Source organism: Hippocampus zosterae, chromosome 9 (assembly GCF_025434085.1).
Source record: "Hippocampus zosterae strain Florida chromosome 9, ASM2543408v3, whole genome shotgun sequence".
In the NCBI taxonomy this organism is placed as follows: Eukaryota; Metazoa; Chordata; class Actinopteri; order Syngnathiformes; family Syngnathidae; genus Hippocampus; species Hippocampus zosterae.
In genome coordinates, this window is record NC_067459.1 from 22,314,860 (window position 1) to 22,326,324 (window position 11,465).

Here is an 11,465-nt window from a genome sequence, read left to right on the forward strand (position 1 = left end):
CTACACTTGTCACAACTTTTTTATTTTTTGTAGGGCATTGACGCACAGATGCCACCGATGATGAAATTCGCCAACCCCAAAGTTTGACCGCTAGGTAAAACGTAAATAAAAACAGCCACGTGCAAATCCTTTCCAACCTATTTTCAATCGAATACAAACACAAAATCAAACCGGTAAACGCTATTGTTGCAACCATGTTGACTTCCGCGGCGACTTGTTGAGGTGGACCCATTTCTGCTGATGATGCGCGCGTGTGTTTCTGCCGAGACCCACTGCCTGCACGCCCCCCCCCCCCCCCACCCCAAAGCAAAAAGTCCAGCTGGCACAAGAACGCTTCACTGCAGAGGAGCTCCGGTGTCCTGACGGAACGCCAGACTCGTCCCTTTTGGAGCCGTGAGTAACGTGCTGTTTTTACAGAAATGGTTTCTGGAGCGGATGTTAGGACGCGCCCTTCTTCGGTCGCTATGCGCATCACGCTTGCATGATCAAGGGTGGATGACTCAGCTGCTTATTTGGCACCTCAGAGAACGCGACTCAAAGATTTTACTTTTAGCAACACCAATCCCAAAGGAGCAAATGCAAAGTGGAAGACCAATCTACGGACGCTGATTCCTATGACTCATCCCCGGTGCTTTTCGGTTGACTGATATCCCCCCCCCCCCCCCCCATCCCCATTCAGCTCGGAATCAGGGCGGCTTTACATTTGCTCAATGGGTTGTGCAGTGAGTCAGCACACTGGGCATTAGTGTTTTCATCAACGCGGGACCAAAGATTGCGCCCGTTTATTCCAGGCATCCCGTGTCAACCTTCTGTGGGTCTACTTACTCACCCCAAGACCAAATTAGAAACTTTACTTCCCTGGATCCAAACTTACTAAAACCACATAGTCCATTTTAACGAATAAAGGAATCACCAAGCATGGATCGAAGGCCGCATTCAGTCAAAAGTCCTTTGTCGAGTCGTCGTGTTTCTTTTTGGGTGATCAATTAAATAGTTTGCAGCATTTCATTCATTTCGGATGAGATTAAATGCGAGTGCATCTTCTGAAGTGCTTTTTATTCTGTCCAGACGCTGCCTGGTTAGTCCGCCGTGATCATGGCCAAGAATCTGATAAAGAATCCCAACGGTGAAGGTAAGTTATCTTCGGCTGTAAAGTGGGGGGTGAGATTTTGAGAATGTGGCAAGTGAACAAACCACGCCACTGATTGACAAGTTCAACCCCAAATTTGAATGAATTTTGATGAGGTGAATGGCCGTTCTGGCATTTAAGCAACATTTTGCAAGCTTAACCCTTGTGTGCTCCAAATTAAAAAGGCCTTAAGTTACGCATTTTACAATTTTTGTAATGATGTATTTTGTGTTTTTTTCAAACACTCAAAATGTTCAGAGGCATCTGTGCTATCCATACATATATAGTTTTTATTAGTTCTTTGGGATTTTTTATTCTTTATTTTTTGCAAAAGGGGAAAAAAAATTGTGTCTGGGGGTCCCAACCAAGCCCTACTAACAATCCCGACCGGACGTGTTCATGTAAAATGCATTGGTTTGAAGCCTCCTGCAAAAAGGCAAACTCATTTGCGATCCTCTGACGCCACCTAAAGTTGCAAAATTGGAATGACCTCAACCCAACAATGTGGCATGCTTACGTCTGTCCAAGCGAAAACAAAGCGATTGACGTAAAAATTGCGTGAAATGCATGTATACACATTAGGTTTACGATGCATTCAAAAATATGAATTATAATGGGTCTCTATGGTGCAAAATATGTAAATTGTGAAGATTAAGGTATCAAAACGTTTTTTTTATTATTGCTGCAATGCCTGAGAATTATCAGCCGGTGACATCATGAAATTTAGGCCATTTTAGAACCCTTCCATAAGTTTCAGCTCGCTCATCTTTTTCTGAATGCCTTTACCTTTGATTCAAAGACATCATTTTACATTTATCGCAAGCGGTGCACTACGAGGGTTAATTTGGAGCGAATTCCACTCTCGGACTGAATTTGACCTCTGCTGGGTGTTGGCTCAATCACATACTGACTGAATGACATCATGTCGTATTTCCCCTCTCCCAGAGGAACTGGAATTCTGGGAGCTGACAGAGAACGGCGGGAGCGAGTGGGTTGTGGAGGACATGCCGGGAGACTGCGGCCATGACTTCAGTGATACGGCAGTGATGAAATACTTTGCAACCTCCTTCGAGTGAGTGTGAATGACACACTTGTCTTCATATGCATCTCTTGGTGAGTGCAATGAGAGTCCCATTTGGAGACGGGCAAACATTGACGTGCAGATTCACATTGTCACAGACGAGCAACGGAACCCAAAGATGCCGATAGGCAAGTTAGGCAAGTTGTACTGCGACAGCACAACTGTCATAAGTGACTCCAACTGAAAATTAGGACGAAAATAATGTGAAACGTGATGGCGGTTCTTTTAACTAGTTACCCAACTGATTATGTCGCCTGTAATGCACTTGACTTTGGAGTCAGACAATCCTCCATGAAGCCTCTCCAGTTGGTCCAGAATGCTGCCGCTGCTCGCCTCTTGACTGGTAACTCGAAAGAGGGAGCACATAACTCCGACTCTGGCATCCCTCCCCTGGCTCCATCTACATTTTAAGAGTTCTTCTGAAGATCCTGTTATTTGTTTTCAAATCTTGAAATAGGCCTCGCTGCCCATCTTGAAAACTGGTCTCAAAATTCATTTTTAATCTTTGGTGTTTGACTCGGCAGACGTGATTTTTAGTTTGACTGCAAGAAACTGCATTATGGGGTATTATCTTATCTTATCTTAAAGGGAGTCTTTTTCTTGTGTGGATCCTTTAGGCTTTGCCTGAAGAGACAAGTGATTGACTTGCTTGAAGAAGGTTTCACTTGTGAACAGCTGGACGCCCAACCCGTCGTATCGGTGAAAGACTGGTGAGAAAAACAAAAAACAAATAGATATCCTCACTCAACCGCTAACCGGCATACTGATACACTGTCCGCATTCAGAACTAACTAGACTATAATAAAGACGAACGATTGACAAATCTCACACAGGTACTGTGGAAGGCAGGACTGTGGCTGCACCTACCAAATAACGGCGTGTCTGCTGGATGAGAATCACGTGGTCCTGCAGGAGTTCAGCCCCGAACCCGTGACACTCGACCCCGAGTGTGACGACTGTTCATGGAAAGAGGTGACTTGAAAGCGACGCCGTACCGATCCGCGTGTCTCTCCGACAACAAGTGTTGTCATTCTGTGTCATCTTCAGGTCAGCCACACCTTTTCGGAATATGGTGCCGGGCTCCGTTTCATCTCCTTTGAACACGGAGGGCAAGATACAAAGTACTGGGAGGGCTGGTTTGGAGTCAGGGTTACTGGGAGCTCTGTTACTGTTCAGGTGTAGACAACAGGCAGGCTAGGCGGGGAAAGTTTACTGCCGTTTTTGAAGGGTTAGAGTGCCGGTGCAGGCTTCTAAGTAGTCATAAAATCCACAAACGGACTATATTCCAAGTAGATTGAATAAACTACAAAATGCATCATCTCCAACTTGTATGCCGGGTGAAGCTTTATGAAGCATTGTTGTTGTCGACCCCTGAAGTGCAATCTAATGAGATCCAGTACATAATTGTGATGAAAGTTGTTTTCAATCCGCTATCAGATCAACATTGCAAATGGGGGGGGGGGGGGGGGGGGGGGGGGGGGAACCCCCCCCCCCCCCCCCAAAAAAAATTGGTATGTTTATTCCTGTCGTTTATTTACGGTGCTCATACGGCATTGTTTCAAATAATAGTCGTCGTCTCGGTCACGTTGCTAATACGCAGTGTCGCGCTACTCGGCCACAAAACAAAAAGCGTGGCACATTTCTGTCAAGAAAAATGAGCATAAAGACCTTTTTTTTAACAGCAAGGTACGTGAATCTCATTACACTGTATCGGTTATGGCCACTGAGTGTTGTGTGTTGCCTCATTTGAAAATATTAACTCAATTAAAACTGCAGAAAACAAACTTGGATAGTGGATTGATTTTTTAATTCAAATAAAAACAAAATGTTGAACACAAAACGAACCCGGGTACAGGTTAGTTCAGAGCAATACAGCGTGTTTATGTCATCATTGTTTTTTTTTTTTGACAGATTGAAAGCCATTTGTCATCAGTAAAGACAATCTAATGCCTTGATGAAAAAAAAAGATGCTCGAGACAAAAATTCTTAAAAGGAAGCTACCTTCGAAGCATACTGACACAGCAACATACTGATGAAGAACACTCGTGCCTCAAACAATACCGGACACTTTGAAATGCAGAGGATGGATTCAAACGGATGAGGTGTTTTTTCGGGAATTGAAGAGGTTAAAAAAAAAATTAAAATAAAAAAATACAGTCTACGCTGTACACTGCCCCAAGGTCTCCTGCTCAGAGAATAGAGACATACTGCACATACCACACAAATGAATAGCTCACTGTAACCAATTCAACAAAGGTGAAATATTACATCATATCCAACGCTGCTCACCCTTCTCAAATCGGTTCCATACTACGGTAACAATGCACGTAACATTTAGAAGAGAAATACTCCAGGGCATATTCAAGATAACACATTCTGAAGGACGATCACCCGATTCAATAAGAGAAAACCTCACCACTTCTGGATAACTTTGTCGTTCATTGTTTGCGTTTTGGGGAAGAAGGGCAATCCTGGGTCCACCTGAGGCAGGGCTATTACTTCATATAAAATTGAGAGGCCGCCTAATTTGAGGTCTGGAACACCTCTGAAATCAGGCAAACATTAGTCTCACCGGAGTTGCCTTAGTTGTGTGCTATTTTCCCTGCAATGTTTCCACGAACCACCATGCCGTAAAATCAACACGTTGGGCTCAATTCTCTTGCCAAGCAGAGTGCTGACTAGTGCTGTCTAACAGTGCGCATAGGTAGGTTTCTCTTCCATTAGGTATCTTGCTTGATTTTGCACAGATAGAGAGTAGCTAATAGACCTCCTGGCGTCCATGCATAACATTGGCAGGTAAACTGCAAGGTCTCCCCTTGCGGATGACGGAGTGGGCCCGATCATGCATTTGAGTGTGCCTCCCTCCCCCAATAATGGCTGGAGTGTTGTTATTTTTCAGATGATAATGATTGTAATTTGTTCAATTACATGAGCTTGACGATGATTCAGACGGATTGTCCAATGCTGGTGTCAGATTTAGGAAGGAAATACCATGACGTCCCCAGTGTGGCATAGGCATATTTGTGAGTACCACCCGCCGCCTCAGTTCATCCAAGAAAAGCGCTATTGAAGGCAGCGCAGACAGCATAAATCATTCTCCTTGTTGCTGCATCTGTTTACAAAAGGTCTCAAACTGCTGATGTTCAAGCTCAGTCATCACCTTGTTCAAGGCATATATCTGAAGATAGGTGAGATAGTAGATCGTTAATTACAATACAGATCGCTGGACAGAACTAATACCTGCATCCCGTGATGGAAGTCACCTCTGCCCTCTGTCGCTGTTTGAGTTCCTGCTGTGCAGATTTCTGTTTGGATCGGTCTCCTCTAGTTGGCGTCGAGTTGAGCTTTGGCTTGTCCTTACGGCAAGCAGGTTCCATTCTGATTGTTTTCTGTTCCAGCAACATAGAGAGCTAACAATATTACTCGGCATGTAAAAGCAAAATGAAAACAACTCTAAACTACGATTGGTTAAACACAATTATACGCGATGAATGTATCTTTTGCTGCTGGAAAACATCCATCTGATCGTCTCAACACACAAACACGTGTCACGCCACCGTCGGAATCGCACACTTGGTACTCGCACACAGACTATTTGGCTGGTTTGCGAACCTGAATGTTAGCCAGCTAACATTCAGTTGCTAATGCAAGACAACGCGGATAGTGTTGCACGACAAAGAGCTGACTGATACACATTGACACATAAATGTATATGCAATGGCGAGAAAAACGCAAACGTACATGGAGATTTGCTGAAACGGTTCCAAAGAGTGACGCCGATGAATGAAAAACAGCTGTTACGCAGGTGTTGCACATAAACAAGTCCGTCTGGTTTGAAAACAACGTAAGAGTTCCGCCTACTGCTGCTTATCGTCTCGCCGTAAACAGCTCAATGTGGCCTTTATTTACCAGACATTTGAACTTTAGATGAAGGAATATCGAATATACCAAAAGAAAAAGGACATCAATAAATGTCACAAGGCTTTAGTGATCGTTGATAGAGGATTGAAGAAAACCGGAAGCACAAAATTATCTCACTGCACTGTACAGATCTGTGTCATTGTTTTCAGTGATGATCACAACACACAAACCTAAGTTGAATATTACGTTTTGAAATGCAGCACCACCGTAACATGTACTCGTTTAAAAAAAACGAAAACAAAAAACCGTTTGCTTATAATTGACCACAAGATGTCAGTCTCGCACAATGGTTCACTCAGAGGTTTGTCATGTGACGTCATTCGAACCGGATATCTGCAGTTGACTTAAATTTCACCGATTTGACTTTTTTTTCCCCCGCGCTGTTGTGTCCTCCCTTAAATTTCACGTTTGAAAGGGTAGATTGTTTTAACCTCATGAAGTACATACGCGGTGTTTCTAAATTATGCACTATATCCTCGAAGTATTGAGTGAGTCTCTCACCAGTCACAGAAAGAAAAAAAATACTCACTAGAGCGCACAGAACAGCTAAAAACGTCTTTTCAGAACTAACTTAGCTGCCATTTCTTTTCGCTGGTGTTGCTGAAGTCTAAATGTGTGCATATGTGCCCTCTGGCAGTGCTGTACCACAATAGGATTTATGGTGGAGCATACCAACGGTTTACCTGGATTTATCCTCTGACTGCAGGAGACTGCACTGCCTTGGAATAATATCCTGCAAACTACATTGCCAACAACCGTCAGAGCAACGACTACCCCTGCAGCATTATGGGTCAACATAAAGGCAGATCTTTGTTGAGCAGCACATTTGACTACGATACAGTAAATAATCACAAAATATTGTATTTTAGATTCCAGATTAAGTAAAAATGTCCTGGTTGGTATTATTAATCAAAATAGATTTCTCAGTTTGACTTTGATTAAAAGACTTGATCAAGTTCCAGACTGACTGACTACATCCATTGGACGTAAATGTGGCGCGGAGCAAAGTTCAGTTGCAAACTAATTGGGTAATTGCAGGTTCTCGCGGTTAGAAATGCCTCGCACTCAGAGAAAACCTAAAGTGAAAGACGTCACTGTGTCAACCGCCGCATTTGAGTGACAAGCAGTTTCTTGGAAGAGCAGCGTCGAAATGCCACAGTGCTGTCCTCTGAAACCAGTTCCTGTAAATAATTTGTTTATGTTTTTTGTTTCGATACGCTCCTGACATATTTTCACTGCCATCACGCATATCCGCATTGTGCCACTTTGGAATTCTTTCACTTTCCCGACAGTAAGATATATCGATGCTCATTGGGTTTAAGGTTTCTTTTTTTCCCCCAGACAATGATCTTTTTTTTTTTTTTTTGTTGCTTTTTGTTTTTTGTTTTTGTTTTTTGGACGAAGAGAAAAACTCTTTCCTAGCAAACGGTTTCGGCTGTCGCTTTAGCCTTCACCGGAGCTCTTCCAGTTCCTTTTAGAGCCACTGAATGCAGTTGAGAGCATTGAATTTCATCAATTCCAAAATGAAATAGCCCACTGTAGCTGAAGCCTAGATTTTTTTTTTTTTTCTGAAAAGGAATTGGCATACGGCATCTCCAGCAGTGTGCGCTCCTTATTATGGCTTCTCTGCAGTACAGACATGCTATCGCTGTCACAAATGAGATCAACACCCTCTTGGATGAAATCTCATTACATTCTGCTGACGTGGCCAATGAGTCAATCGACTGTTAGTTGAGAAGAGTAGAGTGATGATTTGATTGGGGGGGGGGGTGGTGGTAGAGACGTCCTGGTGAGGGTGGAAGCGATGAGGTGCGGGGGAGACGGGCCACGGAGATGGCAGAGTGTGAGTTAGGAGCTTTATCCTTCTAAATTAAACTCTTGCTGCTGGGGGGGTGGGGGGGGGGGAGCGAAGCTCTGACTGCTCTTTCACACCAGCAGCCCTGAGCACACAAACAACACCACAATCTCCGACTGGCCTCGCCAATCCACCACCAAAACGGACACACGCGGCATTCATTCTCAGATGCCAAGTGTGCTGTGTACAAATCCCCGTGGACATTTACATGTCATTCGTGACTAAAAATAAATGACTGTGGCGACTGTGCCCAAAATAACTGTGCGTAAACATTGCACTTACTGTACGCGAGGACAACGACGGGGATGCGCTTGGCTTTGGATCAGCCATCCGTCCATTTTCTGCGCTGCTTTTTCCTCATTGGCGAACCCGGGGCCAATGCCGGCTGATATTTGGCCCAGAGTCTGCCCTTTTTTTGGGCTACAATATGTACAAAGTGGGACAAAGTATTCCTACACCGCTGTTCAAAGCGGTTCATTGCTCGCGGTGCGTGTCTTTGATACCTCATTGGTCAGAACCATCCTAAACGACGGATGCGCCGACATAAGCCTCCCTTTTCAAGATCCAGTTTCAAGCCAAATAGTCGAATGGTCGCAGGGGGTGCTGGAGCCTATCCCAGCCGTCTTCGGGCAGTAGGCGGGGGACACCCTGGATCAGTTGCCAGCCAATCGCAGGGCACACAGAGACGAACAACCATCCACGCTCACAATCACACCTAGGGACAATTTAGAGTGTTGAATCAGCCTGCCACGCATGTTTTTGGAATGTGGGAGGAAACCGGAGCACCCGGAGAAAACCCACACAGGCCCGGGGAGAACATGCAAACTCCACACAGGGAGGCCGGAGCTGGAATCGAACCCGATACCTCTGCACTGTGAAGCCGACGTGCTAACCACTGGACTACCGTGCGCCTATTATTATTTATTATTTATTATTAGTTTTGAATAATGAAAGCAACCAGATTTTTGAAGACTCGTTTTTTCATAAGGCGGCGGTCCACAATGTCATCTCCAAACCCCAGCCGTGCTCGAAACAATGAATTAGGTGCTCTTACCGTCGCGGCGGCGCCGCTGTGTGCTGCGCATCAACAGAGTCGGGGCTCAAACATTCCTTTGAACATCCGTCGGTCCTGAAAGCGAAACGAGGAGCTTTCTAAAAAAAAAAAAATTTTTTTTAAATCACACAAAATCAAAGAGGCCCAAATAGGATTTGACGGTCTTTGTTAAATGTTTGTACATTGTGTTTGTGTTTTGTCCCGGGAATTGCATGCGTCAGACAATTTGGATCTTGCATCTGACAAGAACAGGGGTGCGCAAACTTTTTGGATCGAAGATCTACTTTTCGATCAACTAACCTCCCGGGATCTACCCGTACCGGCGCGCGCACACAAAAATTAAAGATTTACCTGCTTTATTTTATTCATTCATTCATCTTCCTAACCGCTTGATCCTCACTAGGGTCGCGGGGGGTGCTGGAGCCTATCCCAGCTGTCTTCGGGCAGTAGGCGGGGGACACCCTGAATCGGTTGCCAGCCAATCGCAGGGCACACAGAAACGAAATGTGGGAGGAAACCGGAGCACCCGGAGAAAACCCACGCAGGCCCGGGGAGAACATGCAAACTCCACACAGGGAGGCCGGAGCTGGAATCGAACCCCGTACCTCTGCACTGTGAAGCCGACGTGCTAACCACTGGACTACCGGGCCGCCCTGCTTTATTTTATTTTTTAAATATATACTGTATTTTTTAGTGAAAATGAGACTGATTAGTGTGCAGTGTATATTAACACAAAAAATATATTACTAACATTTACAAAGACACACAAATGGTTGTTTGTTTTATTTCTTCTCGACACTCCTCGGATCTACTTGGGACCTGTCTTAGATCTACCGGTAGATCAGGATCTACCTAATGGGCACCCCTGGACAAGAACATTTGTTGCCCCGCCATACTCATTTCTGATTGACCCCCCCCCCCCCCCCCCAAAAAAAAACAACTTAATACTCGTTCTTATGAAGCAGATAAAGCAGCCCCCACCGAGCCACTCTTCGGTATTGGATTGGCTTGGGGCGATTAGCGGCTTGTTTACATTGTAACGAGCTCACAATCCCGTTCTGTCATTTTTTCGTCCGGCGTCACGCTTAAATCCTGCGGTAAAGAACTTGTTTGCATTATAACAGCAACGTGTTTCACCCCCCATGGTTACAAATTGACCTCTAATTGCCGTCAGTCACCTCGTTCAACCCTTCGGCCGCTTACTCGGACCCGCGGTGAATAGAGGGGCTAAAAGTCTGGGACAGGAAGGAGGGCCGGCGGATGAAGGTGATGGCCGTGCCATAGGACAGAGTGGAACAGTGGATCCTTTAAGCCCGACGTATGACAAACAGCGGGTCAGTGTGTTTCCCTTCCCCCTCGCTCGTTTTTTTTTTTTTTTTTTGCCGCCATTTCTCTTTCTCACTCTCTGTCCCGAGTGTTGCTTCTCATTAGGCCTATTTGTTTTGGCCGCCACACAGCGACACCATGCAATGAGATGGCTAGTTACGAGTACGCGGGTACGTACACAAGCGCACACAGTTTTTTTTGTTTTGTTTTGGCACCGATCAGGTTCCACTGGGGCGACCCGGTAGACCAGTGGTTAGCACGTCGGCTTCACAGTGCAGAGGTACCGGGTTGGATTCCAGCTCCGGCCTCCCTGTGTGGAGTTTGCATGTTCTCCCCGGGCCTGCGTGGGTTTTCTCCGGGTGCTCCGGTTTCCTCCCACATTCCAAAAACATGCATGGCAGGCTGATTGAACACTCGAAATTGTCCCTAGGTGTGAGTGTGAGTGTGAATGGTTGTTTGTTTCTGTGTGCCCTGCGATTGGCTGGCAACCGATTCAGGGTGTCCCCCGCCTACTGCCCGAAGACAGCTGGGATAGGCTCCAGCACTCCCCGCGACCCTAGTGAGGATCAAGCGGCTCGGAAGATGAATGAATGAATTAATATAATATATTTAATATATAGGGGCGGCCCGGTAGTCCAGTGGTTAGCACGTCGGCTTCACAGTGCAGGGGTACCGGGTTCGATTCCAGCTCCAGCCTCCCTGTGTGGAGTTTGCATGTTCTCCCCGGAGCCTGCGTGGGTTTTCTCCGGGTGCTCCGGTTTCCTCCCACATTCCAAAAAAACGTGCGTGGCAGGCTGATTGAACACTCTAAATTGTCCCTCGGTGTGAGTGTGAGTGCGAATGGTTGTTCGTTTCTGTGTGCCCTGCGATTGGCTGGCAACCGATTCAGGGTGTCCCCCGCCTACTGCCCGAAGACAGCTGGGATAGGCTCCAGCACCCCCCCGCGACCCTAGTGAGGATCAAGCGGCTGGGAAGATGAATGAATGAAAAGGTTCCACTGAGAAGAGCCTCTAAACAGCAGCGTTCACGGTTCGACTCGCAGCGCAGGCGACGGGAGCTAAAGCGCCTTATGAACTGTGATATCGTGCATATGTCGAAA

The 11,465-nt window shown here is 45.8% G+C and overlaps 2 protein-coding genes across 3 annotated transcripts; one reads left to right on the forward strand and one right to left on the reverse strand.

Annotated features, from left to right (window-relative positions):
- The first annotated feature begins 276 nt into the window (after positions 1-276).
- On the forward strand, positions 277-3,495 carry fbxo2 (F-box protein 2). Its single transcript, XM_052077021.1, has 6 exons — positions 277-393; positions 1,069-1,132; positions 2,075-2,201; positions 2,828-2,920; positions 3,044-3,182; positions 3,258-3,495. Exons 2-6 carry the CDS (start codon positions 1,096-1,098, stop codon positions 3,390-3,392), a joined length of 531 nt encoding a protein of 176 aa, XP_051932981.1. The 5' UTR covers positions 277-393; positions 1,069-1,095; the 3' UTR covers positions 3,393-3,495.
- A 507-nt stretch (positions 3,496-4,002) lies between these two features.
- On the reverse strand, positions 4,003-6,077 carry svbp (small vasohibin binding protein). 2 transcript variants are annotated; one of them, XM_052077028.1, is made up of 3 exons: positions 5,952-6,077; positions 5,474-5,599; positions 4,003-5,388 (listed from the first exon to the last, which is right to left on the reverse strand). In XM_052077028.1, exons 1-3 carry the CDS (start codon positions 6,024-6,026, stop codon positions 5,302-5,304), a joined length of 288 nt encoding a protein of 95 aa, XP_051932988.1. In that variant the 5' UTR covers positions 6,027-6,077; the 3' UTR covers positions 4,003-5,301. The 2 variants fall into 2 exon arrangements, with proteins under 2 accessions (XP_051932988.1, XP_051932989.1); XM_052077029.1 differs by lacking the exon at positions 5,952-6,077 and adding an exon at positions 5,687-5,931.
- Between the last annotated feature and the right edge of the window lie 5,388 nt (positions 6,078-11,465).

Excerpts from the sequence above, each read along its gene's own strand:
- fbxo2 (XM_052077021.1), top strand. The coding sequence starts at position 1,096 with ATGGCCAAGAATCTGATAAAGAATCCCAACGGTGAAG. Across the intron at positions 2,921-3,043 it reads GTCGTATCGGTGAAAGACTG|GTACTGTGGAAGGCAGGACT; the intron begins GTGAGAAAAACA and ends AATCTCACACAG. Across the intron at positions 3,183-3,257 it reads ACGACTGTTCATGGAAAGAG|GTCAGCCACACCTTTTCGGA; the intron begins GTGACTTGAAAG and ends TGTCATCTTCAG.
- svbp (XM_052077028.1), bottom strand. The coding sequence starts at position 6,026 with ATGTGCAACACCTGCGTAACAGCTGTTTTTCATTCATCGGCGTCACTC. Across the intron at positions 5,600-5,951 it reads CCGTTTCAGCAAATCTCCAT|AAAACAATCAGAATGGAACC; the intron begins GTACGTTTGCGT and ends TTGCTGGAACAG. Across the intron at positions 5,389-5,473 it reads AACAGCGACAGAGGGCAGAG|ATATATGCCTTGAACAAGGT; the intron begins GTGACTTCCATC and ends ACCTATCTTCAG.